Source organism: Gigantopelta aegis, chromosome 7 (genome assembly GCF_016097555.1).
Source record: "Gigantopelta aegis isolate Gae_Host chromosome 7, Gae_host_genome, whole genome shotgun sequence".
Lineage (NCBI taxonomy): Eukaryota > Metazoa > Mollusca > Gastropoda > Neomphalida > Peltospiridae > Gigantopelta > Gigantopelta aegis.
Window position 1 is genome coordinate 19880526 of NC_054705.1, and position 27767 is coordinate 19908292.

The 27767-nt window shown below is 37.7% G+C and overlaps 2 protein-coding genes across 9 annotated transcripts in view; both read left to right on the forward strand.

The window, feature by feature from the left end:
* The window catches only part of LOC121377040 (mucin-5AC-like), a 35858-nt gene extending 34227 nt beyond the window's left edge, over positions 1-1631 (forward strand). For all 8 annotated transcript variants that reach the window (XM_041504883.1, XM_041504884.1, XM_041504886.1 and 5 more), the window contains one exon: positions 169-1631. In XM_041504883.1, coding sequence (XP_041360817.1) covers positions 169-521 — 353 coding nt within the window. In that variant the 3' untranslated portion in view covers positions 522-1631. The remainder of the gene's footprint in view (positions 1-168) is intronic.
* Positions 1632-2437: 806 nt separating this feature from the next.
* The window catches only part of LOC121377041, a 35167-nt gene continuing 9837 nt past the window's right edge, over positions 2438-27767 (forward strand). Inside the window, exons 1-4 of the mRNA XM_041504892.1 lie at positions 2438-2864; positions 5114-5237; positions 15362-15480; positions 18541-18708. Coding sequence (XP_041360826.1) covers positions 2801-2864; positions 5114-5237; positions 15362-15480; positions 18541-18708 — 475 coding nt within the window. The 5' untranslated portion in view covers positions 2438-2800. The remainder of the gene's footprint in view (positions 2865-5113; positions 5238-15361; positions 15481-18540; positions 18709-27767) is intronic.

Below are 27767 nucleotides of genomic sequence, written 5' to 3' on the forward strand. Positions count from 1 at the left end.
AGGCATACACAGTTACAAGATAAACACACACACACACTCACACACACTCACACACACACACACACACACACACACACACACACAAAAACATATACAGACACAAGCTTACACATGATGGCAGCGCTCTTCGCCATTCCTTCTATTGTCTCTTCTACTATCTCTCCACAGATGACCTGCTACTTAGACACGTTGCGACAATCAGTTCACTTACTGGTGCAGTCGTCTTGATTCTCTTCGTTGTCATTCCGATAAGTGCGTTGTGTTGCCGATATCGCCGAAACCGTTCTCGTCGCAGCGCCAACCGTACACTCACCATGGCAGTCATCTCAGATGGAAGGACGGACACGGCCCCTCCAGCTTACACTGACCTCTTTCCGACCGAGAAGGTGCTGCCACAGAGGAAGGACGAACTTACCAACGATCCAACACTTCCGGAACTGACCACGAGTGCTCTCCCTTACAAGTCTCCTCAAACTGAGCCAGCGCTTGTGGATTCGGCTAAACCAGAATCAAATATCTGAAGAGCTGTCACATTATGATGAGATGAACTTTGATACTTCTGTAGTGTTTTGCATATATACATTTACTTTTTATTAAATCTTGTTTTATGAGATATTATAATCAGAGCTCACTGTAGCTATAACGTATAAAGATATATGTATAGACCTCCAGAATACATTTAGTTTTATTGCACGGGGCACGTTAAGTCAATACTTTTCTTAACGTGCACGGCAAGTTGCTTCCCTCTACTTAGCAAATTTAAAATGGCGGGGATATTTTGTAAGGTTGTCGTTGAAGATTTATTTTCTTAATAATGATGCGACTCATTCAATCAGGATTTTGTGAGTACAGTAGGTTATACATTTTTGGTTTGTGTGTCCATCTCTTGCACTATTTCGGTTGAGAAACGGTTGAAACATGGTTCCACACGTTTTGAATACAGGCTATATATAGGGTATGTAACAAGATACAGACGTAGTAAGACCCACACTAACTACGTCCCTCCGGACTAATGCGTTTGTACTGCGGAGTTGTCTTTCTTCAACTTGATCCAATCAACTGATTGTTTCGTTTTTCCCTCGTTCAAGTCAGTGCACCAGAACCGGTCAAAGACCGTGGTATGTGGTTCTCTGTTGGAAAGTGCGTATAAAAGATCTTTTTCTGCAAATAGAAAAATTGATCAGGTTTCCTCTGATGACTATATGACAAAATTACCAAATGTTTGACATCCAATAGCCGATGATTAATTAATCAGTGGTCTCTAGTGGTGTCGTTAAACAAAACAAACATTAAACTGTTCATCTTACTTTTTATCTCTACTTGGACTGTAATGCGTTACTGCAGAGTTGTATTTCTTGAACTTGTTTATAGTCTGTTTTATACCATAACACATTACTTTTATATTTGTTGTATTATTCCGGAAGATGCTTATATGTATTATTGTGCCGAACGTTTTAATTTTGTTTTTAACTTTGTATTATTTTAAGTTGGGTAGATTTTATAAACACTGTTTCGTTATTTAATACATACATAATTAATATATATCTTTGCGATGGGAGGATTATAATCTACTCAAAACATTGTAGTGTATTAACAGGTTTTTTTTTTTGTAAATAAAAACTAAAATGATCCACACGTTCTGCTTGGTATTTTTTAATTGTATACTCCACGACTGGTTATTTGCTATGAGTAATGTTCACAGTCCTTTATTCACTATTAGATATATTCGTGCTCATAATTAAGATATCCAATTAAGGTTCAAGCACGCTGTCTTGGGCACACACTCCAGCTAACTGGACTGTCTGTCCAAGATAGAAGGTTATTTTTTTAGTGGTTACTGGGAAGGGGCGAGGCGTAACCCAATGGTACAGCGCTCGCTTGATGCGCGGTCGGTTTGGGATCGATCCCCGTCAATGGACCCATTGCGCTACTTCTCCCTCCTGCCAGTGCACCACGATTGATACATCAATGGCCATGGTATGTGCTATTCTGTATATGGGTGTGTGCATATAAAAGATCCCTTGCTGCTAATGGAAAAGAGTAGCCCATAAAGTGGCGACAACGGGTTTCCTCTCCCAATATCTTTGTGGTCCTTAACCATGTCTGACGCCATATAACCGTAAATCAAATGTGTTGAGTGCGTCGTTGAATGAAACATTTCTTTTGATTACTGGGAGGAAGGAAGGAAATGTTTTATTTAACGACGCACTCAACACATTTTATTTTCGGTTATATGGCGTCGGACATATGGTTAAGGACCACACATATATTGAAAAAGGAAACCCGCTGTCGCCACTTCATGGGCTACTCGTTTCGATTAGCAGCAAGGGATATTTTATATGCACCATCCCATATACAGGATAAGAAACACGTTTATTATACAGCCACTAATATTTTATGTAGAAAATATATTTGATATGTAAATACAATCGTTAATAAGTCTTTGTTAGTCCATAACATCTTAAAAAGTGCAGCAAACTCAGGAATGTCCCTTTAACCATTTGACGCCCTTAACGATAGCTATCAAACCCCCACACCCTCCACCCAATACGCCACTGTGTAGTATGTCACAGCGTTCTGTCAATGAATACATTTAACACCACGATAACAACAATAACTGCGACTTCCATTGGCTGTTATGAAGTCAGGTAATTGTTAGCGTATCACGAAATACTTCCCTGTTGGACGTAGTTTTATTTGAGCAGGTGTTCTATGCCAGCACACGGGATGACCTACTCGCGGAGACTAAACTGAAATTGGCGATCTCTTAAAGGAACACGTATAAATTTGTTTTATCGTTATGGGATTCGTAACAAAAGCAGTATTGTTCCTGGTTGCTTCTACGCATATCCTGACGTCTTCAGGTAATACATGGTTTATATTAGACCTCATTTGTACCTGTAGGAGTGTGAGACGTAGCCATGACAGACGTGCGCTACAACAACTTGTTCTGAATGTGTACGTAGCCCTGTGGTAAAGCGCTCGCTTGATTGCGGTCGGTCGGGGATCGATCCTCGTTGGTGGGCCCGTTGGTGTTATTTCTCGTTCCAGCCAGTGCACCACGACTAGTATATCAAAGGCTGTGGTATGTTATTTCCTGTGAGATGGTCCATATAAAAGATCCCTTGCTACTAATGGAAAAATGTAATGGGTTTCCTCTCTAAGACTATGTCAAAATTACCAAATGTTTGACATCCAATGGCCGATGATTAATAAATCAATGCGTTCTAGTGATGTCTTAAAACCAACCAAACTTTAACCTTTTTGCCTGTAAGTTCGTGCCTAGCCTAATGCAACTTGAGACATAGTAAAATAAATAAATAAATATAATAGAAGCAATGCTATGTCCCGGACCAGGGAAAAAACGGTGTTTTATTTTTAGTAATAATTATAATTTGGCTTAATATAAAAAGAAAACCTGGTTTAGAAATCAAAAAAGATTATTTTTGTGCACTTGGTAAAAACATTGGTCAATATATAAATAAACGAAGCCTGTTTTTCTTAAACGCAGGTGTTTAAGCATGATAAATGTATGTAGTTACCTGCGTGTAAAACATAAACATATTATCATAGTTTGACACCCAATAGCCGATATATTTTTTGTGCTGCGGTGTCGTTAAACACCTATTCTATTCTATTCTATTCTATTCTATTCTATTCGATATAAACATGCCTTATTAATTCGGCCCGTACTCTGACATAGTGAAAAATGTCGTCTGCTCATGGAGTTTGAAATTATATTTTCTTGAGTAGCGTATCCTGCAAAATCTATATTTGATTATTCCTTTTTGTCTGTGTGTAGTTTAAGAAAACAAATCGAGAAATAATAATTTGATAATGCATGAACAGACGACGTTCATCACAACTAATGTTTTATTTACATAAACTTTAGCTCTTTTTTTTAAAAATAGTACGTTTTTTATTTTTACGTCAAGACAAGGAATTATTGACCCTCCCCAACCCCACGAAAAAACACACCACAAAACACCCCCCCCCCAAAAAAAAAAACACCCACAAAACAACAACAACAAAACAACAACAACAACAAAAACAAAAACAAAAACACACAAAAACAACAACAACAACACCCAAACAAGGAAACGAACAAACAAACGAAAATGGTTTTTGCTAATAGGATGTATAAACACAACCCCCCCCCCCCCCCCCGCCAAACAAAACAAAAAAAACAAACAAAAACCCCCACAAAACCCCACAAAAAACCTAACAAACAAACGAACAAAAAAACAAACAAAAAACCCACAAAACAAACAAAACAATCCAAAAATCACTCCAAATGTGTGCTGATATGAGGTACATGTACAAACAAAGGGGCACTTTTAATCTACGGACACTTTTCATATCTTGGGGTGCGACAACTGCCCCGTGCCCTCCTCTAAAATACCGGCCTGTTATCACACAGCCGTTTCCTTGGAGGCGATGATTTTAAAATGATGAATCAATAATTACGAAGCAGATGTGGAAATATAAGATACGTAAACATTGATGGTGGGTTATTTTCCTTTAAAAATCCATATATTTATATTGCCGTTCTGAGCTCCATAAACATATGCATGGTTTGTCAAGCATTTCAGTGAAACAAATACGGAATAATAATTGAGTTGCCAGCTATTATCAAATTTATGTCCCGACTGAAATTATAGTCATTGACAAATTGTACATATTAGTTCAAAACAGATACAAATTTAATAATAACTGGAAAGGTTATTGTTGTATATATTAACTAGTAAACTCTAACACCGGATATCTCGAAAACACAATACCTGGAAAATCTTGTCTTAATATTTGTAAGAAGTCCAAACTGGATTTTGTCTTCAAATAATTTCAAAAAATATATTGCAGGAAATAAAATGAAATTTAACCTAGTACAAATATTAGAACGATCAGAAACATGGTTAATATACAGCCACTAATATATTATGCAGAAAAATATATTTGATATGTAATTACAATCGTTAAAAAGTCTCTGTTAGTCGATAACATCTTAAATACTGCAGCAAACTCAGGAATGTCCCTTTAAATCTATTTGAATGAGATTGTCGTGTTATCGACGATGCTGATGTGACACTATTTGTTTTGTTTTTATATTTGTCAGTGATTCCTACACCATGGCCAATGCCACCAAACCGGGACTTCTGTGGGGATACAGAGACATTTACAGCGACCACCAGAAAGCAGACAATGAAGTCATCGTACAGCTTAGTACTCCCTTCAGAACAGTGAGTTATATTATTATACAAGAAATGCATGGATACATCCATATAAGGGGTGGGATGTAGCCCAGTGGTAAAGCGCTCGCTTGATGCGCGGTCGGTCTGGGATCGGCCTTTGATCTATGTCTCTTTCCAGACAGAGCACCATATATAAGATCATTTGCAACTAATAGAAAATTGTAGCGGGTTTCCTCTCTAAGACTAAATGTCAAAATTATTAAATGTTTGACATCCAATAGCCGATGATTAATAAATCAATGTGCTCTAGTTGTATAATTAAATAAAACAGTCAGTCAGCAAAACCAATATCCACCCACATATCCATCTATCCATCTTTCTATCCATCCATCCATTCATCCATCCATCCTTCCATCCATCCATCCATCCAGTCACCCACCCTTCCACCTACACACCCTCCCACTCACCCATTCACCCATCCATCCATCCATACATACATCCATACATGCATCCACCCAAACCCACCCAGCCACCCACACATCCATCCATCCTTCTATCCATCCATGCATCCATCCATCCATCCAGTCACCCACCCATCCACCTATATATATATAGATATAATGTGTGTGTGTGTGTGTGTGTGTGTGTATGTGTGTGTGTGTGTGTGTGTGTGTGTGTGTGTGTTTGGTGTCGTCAATATCATATATTAGTAATAAAATGTGACACCCACGTAAAACAGTTAAAAATAACACCAATATAACCTTTTGGTTGTCGATAAACCTTTCTTTATTTTCTTTTTTCCCCTTCCTCTCTGTCTCCCTTTTCTTTCTTTTTTTTTTCTTTTTTCCTCCAATGCAAGCTCGTTTCACCTATCATTCTTGACCCTCAGATCATTTTAAAAAGCGTATGTATGTATGTAGGTATGTAGGTATGTATGTATATGAATACAGTTGTGCAATATATGATTTGCCGTACCGTTATACAGGTACACATAATCATGTTATAATTTTATAACTGTTGTATATTGTAAGACGATGATTCAAGGCACCCCAACCTTGACATTGCCAGTGATCTGGAGGTAATAAAGGTTTAGAAAAAAAAAAAAAAAAAAAAAAAAAAAACCTCTGGCGAGCATAATACATTATTTTCATTCCTAATATATAATATTGACAACACTGAACCACACGAGGATAATATCTCTTTATCATATAATATCAAACTTAATACAACCTGTTTTTGTAAACTGTGTGCGCAACTTTAATTCCAGTCAACCATTACTCGATATTCAAATGACGTAAGGAAATGACATCAAGTTTGATTGAAGTCATTCTGGATATCCTTAAATAAAAATAAACTAGTGCTTAACGTTGTTTTTTGTGGTTTTTTCCTGAACGCTGGACAGCTTTCAGTGTAAAGGTGCTATTGAAGTGCTAATCTAATTATCTAATAATCTAATTTGCAGTTATCAAATTCTGAAAATATGTGATCTGAAATTTAAAAAAAATTACTTCTTATTTTAGGGTGTGTTTGTGTCCCACAACACAGATTGCCCCGATATCATATATAATTCCTACAGGCCTGGTTTACGTAAGCTCTTAATATGCCGTCTGCTAACAGGTCTATCATTATTCAATCTCTTTGTCAATAAGAAGTGGTTGTTAAAGTACAAGCGCACACTGCCGAGTGTACAGAAAGTATTGTCTTGTCTTGCCTACTAGAATTACCTTAACAAACACTCACACGTGACGAAGTACAAACCGACCGTGCGCAATTCCCCGAGAAAACATACGTTCAGCGAACTAAGAGGTGAGTCACCTTCCCCCAAAAGTATACCAGGTTTCGGTTCTGTACATAGCTTTTGTCACGATCACCAGCTGATTTCAGTCAAATAACATTCATTTAACCTGAAGGAAACAGAATAAAAATATCAGAATTAAATGAAAATAATAGAATAAAATACATTGCCATTAGAAATTCTGAACGAAATGCATCTATGATTTTACGTTTTCAAGCAGTAGTAGGGGGTGGGGGTGGGGAGGGTGCAACTCTCCCGCCCCTAGTGTTGGAGCAAACCCTTAAATTCTGGCGAAATCTGCTAACCTGAGACGTATTTACCATTTATTCCAATCAAAATGTACACCCGCAAAATTAGTTGTAATCCATGAGCGGCCTCGGTCTACAGGCTGGTAGGTACTGGGTTCGCAACCCGGTACCGGCTCCAACACAGGGCGAGTTCGTACGGGCTCAATGAGTAGGTTTAATGCCACTACACCCTCTTCTCTCTCACTAACCACTAACAACGAACCCACTGTTGTTGACAGACAGCCCAGATAGCTGAGGTGTGTGCCCAGGACAGCGTATTTGAACCTTAATTGGATATAAGCACGAAAATAAGTTGAAATGAAATGAAATGTAATCCATGTAACTGCGTAGTGTTTGATTTGAACGTGTTCAAGCCGTTGAAATAAATACAATATTATTGACCTACAAATTATCCTACATTATGTCAGCATAGTCGAAGAAGAGAAGAGCTGTATATTTGTTATAACGATTTCTTACATAACGTGTATTGATTCGAATTCAAACAACATGGCATAAAGTAAGTTATGCACTTGAAGTGTTCGAAGCGCTAAAATCGCCTTTAATGCATAAGGTAAAACGTGTCCCTGGTCGTAATTCATTTTGTTTTGTCAATAACAGTTTGTACGTGAATACGTCACCCAAAACATTTATTTGTGCATTTGATCTGTCTGTCTGTCTGTCTATCTATTTATATCCGTCTGGGTGTTTTCTATCTCTATCTATCTATCTATCTATCTATCTGCCTGTCTGTGTGTATGTCTGTCTCTCTGTCTCTCTATCTCTCTATATAACTATCTCTATCTGTTTTCTATCTATCTATCTATCTATCCAGGGTATGCACTGACCAATCGGGCCACTCGCAGCAACACTTTGACTCGCCAGTACAACTTTTAAATTTCGTTAAAAAAGGAATTTACTTAAATTGCACTTTAAAACATGTTATCATAGGATTCAAACACTAATAACAACACAAAAGAAGGAAACAGAACTTGTTTTAGTTTTATTACAAACTTGTAATTAAATTATAATTATTATGTTGTCCCTGGGATAGCTTCTCCCATTTTCTTTAGGACAGCAGTCTTGTGTGCCTCATTCTCTTCGTGTAAATGAAAGAAGATGTTATCAAACTGAATCACAACTGACAACATTCAGAAGCCTTTTTTTATTCATGCAATATACTGATATTGCTCTTTCATACTGAGTAATTATTTAATGTTATAATATATATATAACTTTTAGGCCTTACATTTTATCTTAAGAAGATTATCATTTGCAGCAGGGGGTTGGTAAGTGTGTGTGCGTGGGGATGGGGGGATGCTCCATCCCCAATCAGGAATTTGTTTGCCTTTATAAGTTTGTTTTCTAAAATGTTGGTTGCCCACCGCCACTCCCATCGGATCCCCCACCAGTGCCACCCCCTGCACATATAAAACACTGGGGGGTGGGGATGGGTGCCCACCCCACATACCCATCAATTCAAATTGCTGGCTACGACAGTGCTTTCAAGTTATGTAAATTCTATAATTGTGGTTGCTAAATACAGATTACTTATCATAATTTATAATACTTACCTTTATACTTTCCATCTTCATTGTAGAAGATCCCTTCGCAAACATACTGACATTGTCCCCTGCACTGTGAACATGGTGTTTTAGGTAGTACTAAACCAAATGACTTCCGGCTGGGTCAAAGTTCGAGGTGCACCAAACTTTTGATAGAGAAGTGAACACCACAAGTCCTGTAATTGGTGATAAATGTATGTGTTGGTTGTAAAAAAAAAAAATTCATCTGGGCAAAAAATCTATACAATTTTATTTCATCTAGTACCACTGTGTCAAGTAGCCTTGTGCTTGGAACGTGTTATTGGTACCTGTAAAAAACGTACTCAAATGTTGTGCGAAACTAGGGGTGTTGTTAAAACATCTGATTATACCCAAAATGAGCCATGAAAAGTACCATTTTCTGCAGTTAATACTTTGAGGTAAGGGTTGTAGTACTGAATTTTATGGGACATAGTTTGGTTGATAGGAAAGAGTTCGACTCGTACCCCTCTATATCAAAGGCTCTAAAGACTAACTCTAACATTATCCCTAAAACTACCTTAACCACTGAAAGGGGGTTACGGGTCGAACTCATGCCCTTCGCTAGGCAGTGTAGACATGGTTGCGTGGAAATTTCCTGTCACTAATGTGGAGGGCAGGGGAGGGGGGAGGGGGGTATAGATAGGTATACCATTTTATTTTGCTTTACGCATTAAAATTATATTGTTTGCTTAATAGTTACAGTAATTATTAAACTAGTAAACATTTGTAAGAAGTGACTCTAAACCAATAATGCTTAAGCCAATCATAATGTTACATGTGTTTGTGATACAGGCGCGGATTCGGGGCAGAATGAATGAATGTTTAACGACCCCCCAGCACGAAAAATACATCGGCTATTGGGTGTCAAACTGTGGTAATGGAAAAACAATGTGATGATCAACATCAATATAAAAATTCAAGATGTAAATAAAAACAGTGTAAAGAACTGTGCAAAATACAAATATCACAGATAGATACTGACTTTTACTCAAAATTTAAATTTTTGCTGTATTGGCCATTCTCAAAGAGAATGTTACACCCCTGCACCACGGTGAGGTTACAGCACGCGCAGGGGCAGATGTTAGGGCTCTCTATCCCCTTGCTTCCGAAAACACACACGCACGCAAGCATGTACGCGCGTCTGTAGACAGATACACAAAGACACATAAACACGCACATACACATATACAAACATACAAATATATGCTCATAAAAACACAAACACACGGACATACATAGGCCTACGGACACGCAAACACACTCACAGATGCAAACACTCACACATCCATACATATACATACTTGATACACACATACACTAATATACAATACATACTCATAAAAACACAAACACATGAACATACACACATGCAAACACACATACGACACAAACACACTCACATAAACACAAACACACTCCGATACACATGCAAACGCTGACACATACGACACAAACACATTCACTGACACACAAACACACTCAGATACACATGCAAACACTGACACACACGACACAAACACATTCACTGACACACAAACACACTCAGATACGCATGCAACACTCACACATACGACAAACACACACTCACAGACACACGCAAACACTCGCACATACGACACAACACACTGACAGACACATGCAAACACACTGACAGAAACATGCAAATACACTGACAAACACACACAAATACACTGACAGACACACGGAAACACACTGACAGACACACGCAAACACATTGACAGACACACACAAACACACTGACAGGCACACACAAACACATTGACAGACACACACAAACACGCTAACAGACATACACACAGACTGACAGACACACACAAACACACTGACAGACACACATAAACACTGACAGACACACACAGACTAACAGACACACACAAACACACTGGCAGACACAGACACACTGACAGACACACACAAACGCACTAACAGACACACACAAACCTTGACAGACACACACAAACACACTGACAGACACACACAAACACTTACAAACACAAACGCACTGACAGACACACACACACGCTGGCTGATAGACACACGCAAACGCACTGACAGACACACACAAACACGATGACAGACACACACAAACACACTGACAGACACACACAAACACTATGACAGACACACACAAACAAACTGACAGACATACACAAACACACAGACAGACACACACAAACAAACACACTGACATACACACACAAACACACTGACAGACACACACAATTACTGTGACAGACAAACACAAACACACTGACAGACACACCAAACACTGTGACAGACACACACAAACACACTTCCCACTATAAGCGTACGAGGTGGGGAGGGGCATGATGGGAATCGGGAGGGGGCTGAGGGGCAACGACCCCCTAGTGCTGGAGCAAATTTTCAAATTGGGCAAACACACTAGAGATATCTGAACACGATTAGCTGGCCTGAAACCAGGTGAAAATGCGTAGTGATTCGTTTGCAATATAGCTGTTTGTTTGTTAGTAATGGTAATATGAATAAAAATCCGTCTGTCCTCCTAAAACAATTAGAACCCGTACGCCTATGCACACCATGGGGGTGGGGGAGGGATTGACATTTACCAACATTGATCCTGATCAATTTTAGTTGTAGTTGTATTTATTATTATTATTATAATGGGGTTTTTTGTTTGTTTTTTAAACATTTTCAATTTTGTTAGCAACTAAAATGCTGGTTAAAGTTTCTATTTAAAAATCCTAACGTAGAAAACGTCTAGTCATTTGTTTTATTTTGTGGAGTTTTGTTAGTAACTAAAATGCAGGTGCTTCGATGTAAATGATAAACGTTAATTAATATAAATAATAATATTTTGAAATATATTCACACGTGAAATAGAAACATCTACAAGTTACAGTCATACTATTCCCGATTTTAAAAATAGTTCATAGTCAATCATAGACACGTTTATCTGTCCGTGTTGGATATGTTGATTTGAATATGTGACTGGGCTGATAAATTGTTCTTTGACTTACCAATATAGAGAACTTATATTACACTTTACATGTATTGATTTGAATACGTGAAAGGGCTGGTGCAATGTTCTTTGACTTACCAATATAGAGAACTTATATTACACTTTACATGTATTGATTTGAATACGTGAAAGGGCTGGTGCAATGTTCTTTGGCTTGACAATATAAAAAACGTAGATTACACTTTATGGTTTTCGCACAGTAAACATATTTCTAGTTTGGTATATAGCTGTCCTTTATAATGTCATCTTGCTAAGGTGTTTGTGTGTGGGTGGGGTGGCGGTGGGGAGTCGTGTCTTTATCGGCAGATTTATGAAAGAAATGTTTACATTGAATGCTGTGACATTTATTACATATTAAATAGGATTGATTTAAGACCCTCTACATAGTAGTCCATACTGACCCCACCTCTAATGTGAAAAACAGGGTATTGATACCCATAAGACTCACCACCCACCCATCCCCATCCCCGGATTCGCAACTGCTTTATATGGTGCTGGTATAGAGTTATTGGGGGTTTTATCGAAAATTTCCAGTTACGTGGCAAGGAAAAAAAATAGCTCGATGTGTGATTATATATACTTGTATACAGGTGACTCAGCAGAAAAACACAAAACAAGAAACGGTGTCTGTTGTCAAGTGGTTAAGCTGTCGAGCATTCATGGGCGGATCCAGGAAATATTTTTAGGAGGGGACCAAAAAAGAAGGGCACATTGACTCGTCAAAAGGGCACCTTACTACAAGTTTTGATATTTACAATTAATATGAATTCCTACAGTTCTACGTCATAATATACTAGCAATAATGAAGTAAATTGGCATCACTCGCGTTAGAACCTCAATGGGGCCCCATTGAGACTCAATAACACAGACATATCTGCAAGCTTGCGCATGTACACGAAAATCTTGATTTCATTTATCTACAATATAATTATTGTTTACTTAAAAAAAAAAAATTTCTACAAACAAAAAGGGCACTTGGACATTTTGAGGGCACTTGAACAATTTTGGGGGGGGGGGACGCGTCCCCCTGGTCCCCCCCCCCCCCTTGGATCCGCCCATGGCATTTTCACAGGGTATTTGAAGTCAGGTAGCATGGGCTGAAATCAGGACACATGCACAATAGCGGCCCGACGTGTGTTTATAAATACACAAATTACGAAATAGACAGTCGATCAGGGCTGACGTGTTAAATATAAATTGTCTGTCTATCTGTGTTCTAACCTGTTAGTGAGGAAATTCATATTAAAATGACCCTACAACGGGTTGTTCTCTAAAGCAAAACTGCAAGCGTATATTCGTAACCAGAAAAGCGTACTTTGACCAGAATTATATACGAACATGACAACTCGTATATTTAAGGTTATTTTATATTGCATTACAACAAATAGACGACAATAACATTGTGAAGTTAATATCTTTTCCCCACAACACACACAATACTCCCTACTAATCTCATTAATAGAGAGCGAGAGGAAGGTATATAGAAAGAGACAAAATGAATGAATGAATGAATGAATGTTCAACGACACCCCAGCACGAAAAATAAATCGGCTATTTGGTGTCAAACTATGGTAATGCAAACAAATACATTTTGTGCTGTATTGGCCATTTTCAAAGAGAATGTTACACCCCTACACCACGGTGAGGTTACAGAGAGAGGTGGAGGGGGGGGGGGGGGGGACGTTGTAAAGATGAGATTTATGATTGTACGTGAAGTAAATATCAATCTGATTAAAATCAGGTCCTCTACGTGTGGCCGGTATAAATATTAAATACTTGTATACAGGTGACTAAGCAGAAAAACAAACAGAAAACATTTCAGCCTGTGATACCCGACATCCCCCTCTCCCTCCTCTCTTCTTCTTCTCTCTCTCTCTCTCTCTCTCTCTCTCTCTCTCTCTCTCTCTCTCTCTCTCTCTCTCTCTCTCTCTCTCTCTCTCTCTCTATCTCTCTCTCTCTATCTCTCTCTCTATCTCTCTCTCTCTCTCTGCCTGGGGCATGTTCAAATATCTGCCTGCCTGCCTGGCTATCTGCTTGCTTGCCTACGTATATTACCAAAAGACAAAAATCAGCTAATGTTGACTGATGACCGATAGTACCATGGATATAAAAGTCAGTTTATTTTCTTTATCGACACCATTAGAGCACGTTTAATAATTAATCATCGGCGACTGAGCGTGCAAAATCTGGTAATTTTGACACAACGACTTTCTTTACAGGAAACGCTATATATTTGTCCACTGGTAGTAACAGATATTAATTTTCATCCCGCAATCATTGTATACATTGGCAAGATATGATGACTAGATAAATCTCTATATTTTTTGTCACTGACGAAAAATATAGGTCACGTGACATAAGCCCAACTCGACTCGAGTATTTCGGAGTAGATTTTCAATAAACATATTCTTTAAATCATTTGTTGAAGTGCTGTAAATACAAAGAACTTTAAGTTTTGCGATAAAAATACTAAACTTGTATATTTATTTATGAATTAGAGTTTAGAAACGGTTTTTTAATGGGACCAAATGTAGCGAGCGTCTTACAATAATGACGTCATGCATCTTGTATGACGTCATACGGCAAAAGCCTTACTAGGTTGACAATACCCGATTTGCGAACACAAAACTGGAATAAATAATAATTTTCCGAATATTCCTGTAGAATTGCAGGATAAAAGAAATAACTGGTTACTGTCTTAAGATGTCGGCTTTATCCTGCAGAGCCTCGCTGCATTCGCCTTTCTAACCTTCGCAGGATAAAGTCGATATCTAATGGAAAAATGTAGCGGGTTTCCTCTCTATGACTACATGGCAAATTTACCATTATTTTTATCGTTGGGACGAGGGAAAATGCCAACGGATCTGCCTAGAACGTTCGATCCTACGATGCAAGTACCCCAGGCGTGTGCCTTACCGACTGAGCCAAATCCCGCCAATGAGTAAAATGAAAATAAGTTTTGTTTAACGACATCACTAGAGCACATTGATTCATTAATCATCGGCTATTGGATGTCAAACATTTGGTGTTTTTAACATATAGTCTTGGATAGGAAACTCGCTATATGTTTCCATTAGTAGCAAGGAATCTTTTATAAACGTCATCCCACAGACAGGATAGCACATACCACGGTCTTTAATATGCCAGTCGTGGTGCACTGTTTGCAACGAGAAAGAACCCAACGAGTACACCGACGGAGATGCCACAGTTTTGTAGTTCGTATACTTATCGGTATCAAACATTAAAGATATTGTATTATGGTGTACAAAGGTTAAGTGGCATTTTTCTATATTAGTTTGTTTTATTTTTCATTGTTTGTTTGTTTAGTTTGTTGTTTTTTGTTTGTTTTGCTTTTGTTTATTCTTTCTTTATTTTGGGTTTGTCTGGATTTGGATTTGGATTTGGTTTTTGTTTTGTTTGTTTGTTTTGTTTTGTTTTGTTTTGTTTTGTTTGTTTTTGTTTATGTTTTGTGTTTTGTTTTTTAGATTTTCTTGTCGATGGGTCTTCAGAGCCTTCAACCCTCGACTCCCGATTCACCTGGAAATTCGTCCAGCCTTCATATACAGATCGTATAACTGTAGTTTGATGACAACTGTTAAAGACGGTAAGAACACAATTGATGTAGAAGGGGCACTCAATTACAAAACAATTTACTTAATGCACATGGAATTCCTTTTTTGCGTGTGTATATGCGTGCGTGGGTTAGCACATGTGTATATGTACATACATACGTATGTATACGTGTGTGTGTGCGTGAATATGTACGTTCGTACGTACGTACGTATGACATATATAACTGTGTGTGTCCATGTGTTTGTGGTTGTCTCTGTCTGAATCAATGTGTTCCAGTGGTGTCGTTAAACAAAACACACTTTCTGTAAGTCTGTGTGTGTTTCTCTCTCTCTCTCTCTCTCTCTCTCTCTCTCTCTCTCTCTCTCTCTCTCTCTCTCTCTCTCTCTCTCTCTGTGTGTGTGTGTGTGTGTGTGTGTGTGTGTGTATCTGTGTGACAGAATGTCTCAGTGTGTTTCATGTCTGGGCGTGCGTGTGCGTGTGTGCATACAACACTAAAGAGTTGTAGTGTAAAACATTATTGAGGGGTCGTTAACAATCCATCAACATAGTTGCAAATGCCTTACCATATTTCGCTCATTTCAATATTATTTTTCAACTGATCAAGAAGGTGGACATTGTGGGTGGAACATATAGTCGCAAACTGTGATGTCATGCATAGCCTGTCGTCCTATGTTGATATGCTATTGATATTAATCTTCGTCTGCCACTATATGGAATTATTTGGTTACAGTGTCATGCCGTGTGTGTCACTCCATGCAGATATTCCATTGATATTAAACGTGTTCTACTTGTAATTATACGAAATTATTTAGTTGCAATGCCATGCGTTGTCTCTCATCCTATGTAGATATTCCAATGATATTAAACGTGTTTTACTTGTAATTATACGAAATTATTTAGTTGCAATGCCATGCGATGTCTCTCATCCTATGTAGATATTCCAATGATATTAAACGTGTTTTACTTGTAATTACACGAAATTATTTAGTTGCAATGCCATGCGTTGTCTCTCATCCTATGTAGATATTCCAATGATATTAAACGTGTTTTACTTGTAATTATACGAAATTATTTAGTTGCAATGCCATGGTTGTCTCTCATCCTATGTAGATATTCCAATGATATTAAACGTGTTTTACTTGTAATTACACGAAATTATTTAGTTGCAATGCCATGCGTTGTCTCTCATCCTATGTAGATATTCCAATGATATTAAACGTGTTTTACTTGTAATTATACGAAATTATTTAGTTTCAATGCCATGCGTTGTCTCTCAGTGTTTGTAGATATTCCAATGATATTAAACGTGTTCTACTTGTAATTATACGAAATTATTTAGTTGCAATGTCAAGCATTGTTTTTCATCCTATGCAGATATTCCAATGATATTAAATGTGTTTTACTTGTAATTAACGAAATTATTCAGCTGCAATGTCATGCGTTGTCTCTCATCCTATGCAGATATTAAACGTGTTCTACTAGTAAATGGAATTATTTTGTTACAGTGCCATACTTTGCTTTCTCGGTATCGTAAGTATTATATATTAGGAATAAAACTTGTATTATTCGAGCCTCCTAATATATGATATTGACGATACCGAAACACACGAGGGTAATAATCTCTTTATCATATAATCTCAAGCTTAATACGACGTGTTTTTGTAGCCTAAACAGTACACGCAACTTTAATTCCAGTCCACCATTACTAGATATTCAAATGACTAAGAATATATGGCGCTGTGGTTTTTGGAATACAAATGACGTCAAACTCGAATGACGATATTTTGGATGTCCTTACATCAAAATAAACTAGTGCATAACGTTTTTGTTTTGTTTTCTGAACTCCTGGCTGCTTTCAGTGTAAAATTGCTATTGAAATGTTTTTATTTGATGACTATAAATGCATACGTCAATTATGGAGTGTCACCCAAGTATGTTTGCTTAAATGTCTATAAACCTAGTGCCGTGACCTCGATTAATTTACATCTAATTTGCTGAAAAATATCACATACTTTCATTCCACTGAAAATGTAAGATATTATATGATATATACATACATATATATAGACATACATACATATATAATAATAATAATAATAATAATAATAATAATAAATAAATAAATAAGTATTTCGAGAGTACTGCTTAATCAATACATATTCCCTACCAGCCGAAAGGTTTTATACCGACTCAAGTTCAAGGGCCAAATTGATAAACCGCCATGGAAGTCCAGCATGATCTGTAACAGTCAAACTATACACACAATTCCATCTCAGTATATTGAGGCATTGCGAAAAGAAAGTCTGGAAAACAAATGTTCATATTTCCTAACATCAAGGGCCATGACTGTCAAACAGGAGTAATTCACCTTGAACGTCAAACTTGATCCGTAACTTTACCGCAACATGATAAAGCTATATACAAAATTGCAGCTCAGTATATTGAGGCACTGCAAAAACTGTCTGGAAAACTATATCTGGGATAGACGGGCAAACAGACAGACAAACAGACAGATAGACAGAAGGACGGAGATGACACTTAATGTTCAATCAATCAATCAATCAATCAATCAATCAATCAATCAATCAATCAATCAATCAATCAATCAATCAAATAAATAAATAAATAAATAAAATTATTCATCTTTATAATACCCCTTTTAAAGGGACAGACCCTGGTTTTTAAACACTAAGGCATATTTGTCACCTAGACCCTAGTTTCAACCCGTAAAAATGGACACTAGGTTTGGCTAATTTACAAACCTGTAACATATTTCGATACAACAGAGAGAACCAAGGGTTTGTGACGTTGAAATAAACTTAAAAATTGACTAAAACGCGACTCCAAAGCCGTTAATTCTCTGACGGACGTGCGTTTTTAAAAATATGCAAAATGCATTTTGTGGTATTAGAAACACCAGGATGATCAGAACAACTTCGGTTGTACGGAAATGGCTAATCTAAACAATAAAATATAAATAATGTTTGACTTCTGTGATCATAAACGGTTCTAATAGTGGAAACTGTGTCTTAGTGTTTTAAAACTAGGGTCTGTCCCTTTAATAAGGCATTCTTTTCTTCTGTATTCCAAGGAAACGCCGAGTTGAGATCGTTCTGTGAAGGTCAGCCAGGATGGATGGGGTGGCGGCGCCGCATCTCGTTTACAGGATACAGTGGTTCCATGACTGTCCTTTTGAAGTCCAAGGTCCAGAGAAAAGGGTTCATGATGCCAATCAAGATCAAATATTACCAAGACAAAAGTAGGTCATGTCTAAAGTTAAAGTATTTTCTGTTTAACGACACCACTAAAGCACAGTGATATATTAATCATCGGCTATTTGATGTCAAACATTTGGTAATTTTGACACATAGTCTTAGAGAGGAAACCCGCTTCATTTTTTCCATTTGTAACAAGGCATCTTTTATATGTACCATCCCATAGACAGGATAACACGTACCACGGCGTTTGATGTACTAGTCATGGTGCACTGGCTGGAACGAGAAATAGCCCGATGGGCCCACCGACGGGCCCGATGGGCCCACCGTCGGGATCGATCCCAGACCGAACGCGCATCAATAGCTAGACAATATTGTAACGGCCCTTGGGTGACCCTTCAGTTCAAGTACCGTTGTACTCAAACTCGATAACAACTCCAGAGTAAAATTCATTCAAAGTTTATTAATAAACAAAACAAGTTAAGTGATACATTGAATCCATCATGGTGACATCCAAGGTACTTTAATAAGTTTTGAGAACTAATAGGACTGTAGTGAAGGATGACTTGAAATAGTAAAGAAGCACAAGTGTATTACTAATAGCTGATGGCCTGAATAATTCTGAGCTAATAAGTAATAAGTATTAGTAGTTGCAAATCTATAAAATGTCACTAAAATAATAATAATATTATTATTATTATAGAAAAATATATTTTTATATAAAAATGTGTAATGTAAATTATTATATTTCCAAAGAAATAAATAGTAGTTTATTTATTTAATATTTAGAATTGTTAGGTAGCCAAAAATATTTTAAAATGTCATGTAAGGCACTGGAATAGGACAAGGGTAAATTTTATTGGTTGGGTTATTTTGTTTTTCCTTTTGATACGTACAGTATGACTGTCAGTTTGAGAGTGTCCGCCATTATGTCATGTCATGTCATAGGGTTTTACGTGCACATTCAGAACAAGCTGGACAGGAAAGGTGGGGGGAGGGGAGAGGAGGGACCGCCTGCACTGGCAGGTGCAAGGGAGCACCAGCAGCCCGATCAAATCGGTAGCAGGCGGGTGGGGTTGGTGGTGGTGCTATGGAATTTGAATGGAGCAGTTAAATGCCAAAGAGAAAAGGGTGCGCAATTTTGATTGAGGGAACTTGGCGCAATTTTGAACGGTCGGTCGAAAGGTAAATGGCTGAGCTAATATAGGTTTTGATATTAGTGAATCGAGAGTAGCTCGTTAATTTTAGACCTTTACGATGCTGTGGTGTCTCCCTAGGTTGCCCATAGGGCCCTTATAAAGGACCTGACCGCTTCTGGTCGAGGCATCACCAAGTACCAAGTTATTACCAGCAGCAAGTATTGGGGGTTTGGGTGGGGGAGTCCGATATTCTTTTGTTCAGCTTCCCCCGGGTGCATTGCCATTGTGTACTCGGAACGATATTCTTTTGTCCGGTTCCTTATTAGAGTACGTGCTGGGCCATTAAATGGGGGCGGGTGCATTGTTATCATTAGTCAATGCACCCTGTGCACTGATGCAGTGAGCGTGTAGACTGTGTGTGAATTCTAGTTTTGTGTTAAGGTTGTACCTATTGTCTTAAGTCCCTATTCTAGTGAGTTCAACGGTCATTCATGACCGTCCATCCCCCTCCGTCCTTGTATAGCGTTGAATACAAAGACGGAGGGGGAGTTAAACTAGCCTAGCTATCTAATTTGAAGGGTTAAACCCTTATAGTGTAGGTATTGGTTTAAAAGCCTAGTGCTTGGCATACTTAACTTTATTACTAATGCAATAAAACGAAACTAACGGTGGCAAGTAGCAATTGTATACATATATGCACCAATCTAGGTACTTAGTTTGAAGAATTTTGATTCCCGCCCCCTAAATATAGGTTTTTAGTAGGCTTACTTGGTTTGTCTTCAGGCTATATGGATAGTTGGGTATCGGTTTTCCTGCATGTCTTTGCTTCTGGAACCCTAGTTGACTTACCTTAGTTAGCTAGGATGGAATGCATCAGTAATAAATAAAAAATAAAATAATAATAAAAAATGGTGCGGGTGCAAAGACAAATTCGTGCAGTTTATTTACAGTTAGGTGTAGTGGGGTTCTTGATCCGTGATTGGCTGGATTGGACCAATGAGAGTGCTGCAAAAAATAGGCGATAATTAGTGGTGTCCTATCTTGGTTGATTATCTAACGATGTTGATTGGCTGGTTAATTAGCCAATTGGGTTACTGCGACTTCGATCCTGTCTTAGTGAGAACGAAAAGAAAAGAAACACCCCCACCCCCACCCCCCCCCCCCCCAAAAAAAAAAAAAAAAACAAAAAAAAAAAAAAACAACAACCAACCAACTAATGTGTCGTTAGCGGGTGGTGTATGCCAGTTGTCAATCACGAGCTTCAGAACATGAACATATTTACAGTATAATAATATGGTTCGTGGTTAGGTCTGGATGGCATTGGCATATCTAGTGGTTATTAATCACTCGCTACCGTCCCGCCGTTAATCCCCAGGTTGGAGTGCCTGGTCGAGTGCTTAAGGTCGCTCTTCCATCCAAGGAATGTACAGGCGGGTGGTTTTGAGTAATTGTTAATTTTTATTGCTAAATTTATGCCAGCTAATTTGGTGAAGTATATGCTTTTACTTTTGTCGTTTCACCGTTCTCCCCCCGGGTTGGAATACGTGGTCTGTTCGAGTGCGTAGGGTGGATGTTCCACCAGGGGGGTTACATATGTCACGATTCAAGCATTGTCATATCTAGCGGTTATTAAATCATTCGCTACCATCCCGCCGTTGATCCCCGGGTTGGAGTGCTTGTTTGGTCGAGTGCTTAAGGTCGCTCTTCCGTCCGAGAGATGTACAGGCGGGTGGTTTTGAGTAATTGTTAATTTATTGCTGAATTTGTGCCAGCTAATTTGGCTAGGTATATGCTTTTACTTTTGTCGTTTCACCGTTCTCTCCCCGAGTGGTCTGTTCGAGTGCGTAGGGTGGATGTTCCATCCAGGGAGTCACGGGTGTCACGAGTTAAGCAACGTATTAATTACTTATCTTAATTATAGATCGGCACCTTCCCTCCGTTGATCCCCCGGATTGGAGTGCATGTCGGTCGAGTGCAGAAGGTCGCTCTTCCCTCCGGGAGACGTACAGGCGGGTGGTTGCGATCATTTTCTAATTTTTAGTTTTTAACTTTATGACTGTCAGGAGCCCGTTGTGTGTGCTACGGTTTCCCATTCTGCCTGCGATCAGTCGGGTTGGTGGTCCGCGTCGACCGAACGCTGGCAAGGCGGGCAGTACGTGGCACTTATAGTTTTGGTTTGGTGGTCTGGACGAATTGATATACTGCTTTGAAGGTTTTATGTTTTAGATATTTATCAGGGTTAAGTAAAAAGTTAGGTATAATTGGTTTATTGTGGTTGGCTTCGGTTATTGATTCTATCATTAGTTTTCTCTGGCTGTTGTGTAGCGTGCAATCCAGGAGATAGTGTTTCATGTCTTCCCGGGTGTCACACTCACATTCGGGGTTTTTATTGGTGAAAGAGCAGCTGTTGAGCTGCGAAGATTTACCTATGCGCAATTTAGTAATTATTTTATCCACATAAGTGTTTAAGTGTTTAGGTCGAATAGAGTTGACTAGTGGTATGATGTTATAGTGCCATGTATTGGTTGTTAGGTCCCAGTTGGCCTGTCATTGATTAATGTAGTGTTTTCTTGCTTTTGACATTAGTTCTGATATTCCTAAAGGTAGTGCTGTAATTTTGCTAGTGATTGAAAGTGCAGTTTTGGCTCCATAGTCGGCCATTTCATTGCCAATTATACCTACGTGAGCTGGGACCCATTCGAATACTATAATTAAATTAAGCTGGTTTAGTTCATGAAGTTTATTGTGGATGGCTGCGAGGATATCTGGCCTGGTAGATTTATTAGTTTGAAGTGATTGGATAGAGCTAAGACTATCTGAAAAAAATAACGCTTTTAGAGTATTGTTTAGTTTTAATCCAGATTAGGGCTTCATAGATGGCTGTCAGTTCTGCTGTATAGACTGATAGGTTATCTGACAGCCTGGCGTATTTAACTAATTTAGAGTTTTTAGATATTTTTTCTTCAACTACTGCGAAGCCAACCCTACCGTTATCTGGATTTTTTTAGCCATCCGTGTAGATATGGATGTGCTCAGGGTAATTTTCGTTGGCTGCGGCTTCGAACAGGATTTTCTTAAATGGTGGAAATGGAGTTGAATCCGTAGCTTGTTTAATTAGATATGGTGTGTGGCACTCGACTGGCTGATTGATATGATATAGTGCCACCGGCGTGTTATCTATACCTACTTCTATTTCTATTTTACTAGCTTTAGTGGCGAAAGAATCATTAAGATTTTGATTGGTTTTGAATACTAGTCCTGGTTTAGCTATGATAGGAGTGAGTTCCTGAACTGGGTGATCTAGTTTAAGAGAGTGGATTTTTAAAAAATAATTAAGATGTTGAAGATTGCGACGATATTTCAGTGGCATAATGTTAAACTCAACTTCTAAGCTCTGTCCGCTGGTATTTGATGGAACTTTAGCTATGATTCTAAGAGCTTGGTTTTGAATAACATCTAATTTATGTAACAGTTTGGGGGCGGCGCAACTGTAGGCTTGGGCTCCATAATCGATTCTGGGGAGTATGCATGCTTTGTAAACCATAAGCATTGCCTCTGTTTGCGCTCCCCAACTGGTACCTGAGATGGCTCTTAACAAGTTTAGAGTATTTTTTGAGTTCCTGACTATGTCATTGATATGGTCACTAAAGGTTAATTTTGAGTCAAAAGTTACACCTAGAAATTAAAAAATTTTTGGACTCTTGGAATTATTTTATCACCTGATTTAAGTTGGTGATTATCTGATTTATTGACTTTATTAAAAAGCATATAGACAGTTTTAGTTTCTGATAGTTTAATGCCCCAGTCCAGGGCCCATTTGTTAAGTCTATTCATATCAGCTTGCATTAGGTGAAATAAATTAGTGGTTGTGTTGCCTGTGCGCCAGATGGCGCAATCATCGGCAAATAGTGCTGTGTTTAATGGCGTGGTCGTTTTTGTTTTTCCTTTAGCATTAAGTGATTTAGTTATGTCATTAATAAAAATGTTGAATAAGGTTGGTGAGAGGACCGAACCTTGTGGTATGCCATTAATTATTTCGGTTCTATCTGAATAGTGACCATTCACTCTAACTGAGATTGATCTATTATGGATGAAATTGTTGATAAAATTAAACATATTACCTTTAATACCGTTACTCTGTAGTTTATTTAGTAAACCTTGACGCCATACCATATCAAAAGCTTTTTCAATATCTATGAATATTGTTAAAACCTTATGAGATTTTCGAAATGCATCATTAATACTATTTTGTAATCTAACTATTTGATCTATTGTTGAATGTTTAGTTCTAAATCCGCTCTGTACATTAGTTATTAGGTTATTTTCGAGTAGGTAATTGTTGAGTCGTTTATTGATAATAGTTTCTAAGGTTTTGCACATGTGGGACGTGAGTGTTATCGGTCTATAACTCCCTGGGAGGGAATGGTCTTTTCCCGCTTTAGGGAGACTAAAGCATTCTGCATGTTTCCACGCAGTGGGCATTTGACCCTCCCTCCAGATTCGGTTAAAGAGCGATAACACTACCTTTAGGGCTACATCCGGCATGTGCTTGAGTAATGTGTAACTTATTTGATCAGGCCCGGTGGCAGTACTTTTTTAAGAGCTGTTTTTAATTCTAACATTGTTATCGGTTTATTAAATTCTAAATTATCAGTAGTTGGGTGATTTGTTGTTTTAGTATCATTAGTTGGTAGAGAGTTATCTTTCTTAAGTTTCTCAAAAAATTGTTTAGGAAAATTTCCGTTGCTACTGTTTTTACTGAAAGTTTTACTGAGAAGGTCGGCCTTTTGTTTATTAGTAGTTGCTGTTTTATGTTTTTGAAGGACTGTGGAATTAGCGCGTTGTCCTTGAATAGCCTTAATTTTTTTCCACATTTCTCTAATAGATGTTCTATTGTTAATTTCACCGCAAAATGTATTCCAGCTGGCTTGTTTAGCATTGATGATAAGCTTACCTACTTCGTTTTTGGCTATTTTATATTTAGTGTGATAGTCTTGTTTCCCTGGGTTTTTTTTATAAAGTTTACGCATCCTGTTCCTAAAGCCGCATTTGGATTTAATTTCGTCCGTCCACCAGTTAACTGGTCTATTTTTATTGAAGGGTTTAGTTTTAGGAATATTCTTTTCAGCTATTTCTATTATTTTATTAGTAAGTTTATTAGTGGCGTCGTCAATGTTTAGGCTATTTTCTAACTTAATTTTGCTACAGTCGCTTGTAAAGCCAGCCCAGTTAGCTTTATTAAATTTAAATTTAGGTATAAATTTTTCTTCTTCTATATAAGTAGTATTACATTTATAGCTGGTTAGAATGGGGAGGTGGTCGCTATTGAGAGCTTCTAACACCTCCCATTGGGCGTTTGCACCTATGTTGTTAGAGGTGATAGTTAGGTCGATGGCGGATGTGCCCAGATAGTCATGTATAAAAGTAGTACTGCCATCGTTGAGACATACTAGATTGTGTGTATTGATGAATTCCTCTAGTATGTCTCCCTGTGCGTCGGAGTGCAGACCTCCCCACAGTGTGCTATGACAATTAAAATCTCCTACAAGAATTAAGTTATTGTTTGAGTTTATGAGTTTATTGTAATCTCTTAACGTTAGTTGATTATGGGCTGTTCCCGGTGGGCTATAAACATTGATGATATCAATAGGCATTTTATCGTTTTGTATAGTAAGTCATAGGACTTCTAAGTTTTTATTAATAGAATCATATTTAATTTCGGTATGCGGTATGGTATTTTTAATTAGAGTGGCTATTCCACCTCTGGTACTATTTTCTCTATTTTTATAATAACTTGTATATCCTGGAATTTTAAATACTTTAGTTTTTTGTTTTTTTATCTTTAGTGCCGATTCCTAGCCAAGTTTCTTGCAGGCAAATTATATCTGGCTTGATGTTGCTAGTGCTAATGAGTTGAATGAGTTCGGCACCATGTCCCATTGAATGGAGGCCTTTAGCTTTCCACTGGAGAACGCTAAGGCACTTATTTCCTATGTTTGAATTATTAGCGGGGGCGTATGGAGACGTGTCTCCCATGACGCTGGCCCGATGTTTTTTACGTTTTTAGTTATTTTTAGATTTAATTAGGTTAATTTTGGGGGGTAATTAGGCTAGCTTTAAACGTTGGTATCTCCTGTACTAGAGTTTGAATGATGGATTTGAGTTCACTAACTTCTGACGGTGAGTTGGTTTTTAGTTTTTCTGCATAGGAGCAGTTTTGATTAATTGTAGGAACCGACTTAACGCTAAAAGTTTTTTGGTTGCCTGGTTTATTTGTTTGTTCGCTAGTTCTGTTGTCCGCCATTGAACTTTGCTTCTTTTTATACCCTAGCCGGTGGGACACGGCCAAGGGATTAACCAATCAGAACGCTCCTAGCGTGGGGCAGCTGTAATGGTTTTTGTAGCTAAAATGGCGTGATACAAGGTTGCGGGAAGAGAATCAGAAGGCCAACTGAAGATATTAACAACATTTGAAAGGGGTAGGAAACTTGAAAGCTATCGTTGATACAGGTAATTCGCAGTGAAGATTCGAATAATTATGTACGATAACATTAATCGCGGTGTCCCACCGGTACAATTTCGATGACGGGTCAATCTTACTCGGAACTAAAAGTGGAACATTAACGTGGGACCCTGCATTTTTGAGGTGGGACAAAAGAGTATGTAGCAATTAACAACTGTACACTTTATAGAATTATCATTAATTTGCACATAGATAATGGCATTAAAATAATACTCAGTAAAATTATTCGGTGAACGATTAGGTATAAACACCGACAAAACAATGACACCATTTTTACACTAATAGTTGTAATAACAGCTAAAACTGGCTGTAATTAATTCCAGTTTATAAACTGGGATAATAAATTATAGCTTTGCAAACATTATAAATATATCTAATAATATTAAACTGAACATTTATTGAAATAAACAATATTTTCGTTTTAACTTGTAAGAGCGTAACTTTGAACCCGACTATTGACGTCATTTTGACATCATATGTTTCCCAGTTAAAGTAGCAATGTCGGATTTTGCAATTGATGTTTTGCCGTGAAAGCAACATTTCACCTATCTGGTTTTGTGAAAGGAATGTGTGCAAAGCTTTACAATAATATAAGTATTAATGTCTACTATTCATTAAACCTCTTAAACATGCCCAGTGACTGAAATAACAATTAAAAGTCCCTGTTGCTAAATATACAGTTTCATAACTCCTGTGTTTTCTAATCTTGTGATTAGAAAGTAAAGTGATTAGTACCCATACATTACTCTCATTGATCACTAAGCTGCAAATTTAATTAATTAAATGGACAATCAAGGAGTGGCCATTACAATACTACATAATTAAATTTCCGTTACATTCATTTTAATATAACGGCATCCCATTGGTCGAGATTTCGGTCAGCTCTCGATGAACGTAAAAATTACGTCGACAGGAATAATGACGTCATTTTATATGGGCAAGTTGTATTATTCAGCGTTATTGTTTATGTACCAAAAATAGTTCAAAATAAAGAGTGAACTTGTTGTGTTATTATTAGCAAGTATGATTCAAATTTAATTATAAGTATAGTCTGTTATTTATTTTACGTTCATCGGAGTATGAAAAAACTAAATTATCCGCAAACTGTCTTGACTCATATTGGAAATACCAGGGCCCGTGCTTATAAAACTTTATATTACAATTCGTATAGCGTTGTCATGACATTAGTGTGGGGCGGGGGTCCGGAGGCATAGTGAAAAAAGCTACGGGCATTGTTAGCAAAACATAATTATAATAAAATTACTATCAATTTTATATGACATAAAATATTATCACTAATATAGAGAAATTTAACTACATAACAAGTAACAGCGAATATAATGGAAAAGACAAAAAAAAAAAAAAAAAAAGCGAGAGAGAAAAGGAAAATATATAATACTGGAGATCTTGGTAAATCATTTCTCAATATATTTAGTTACAT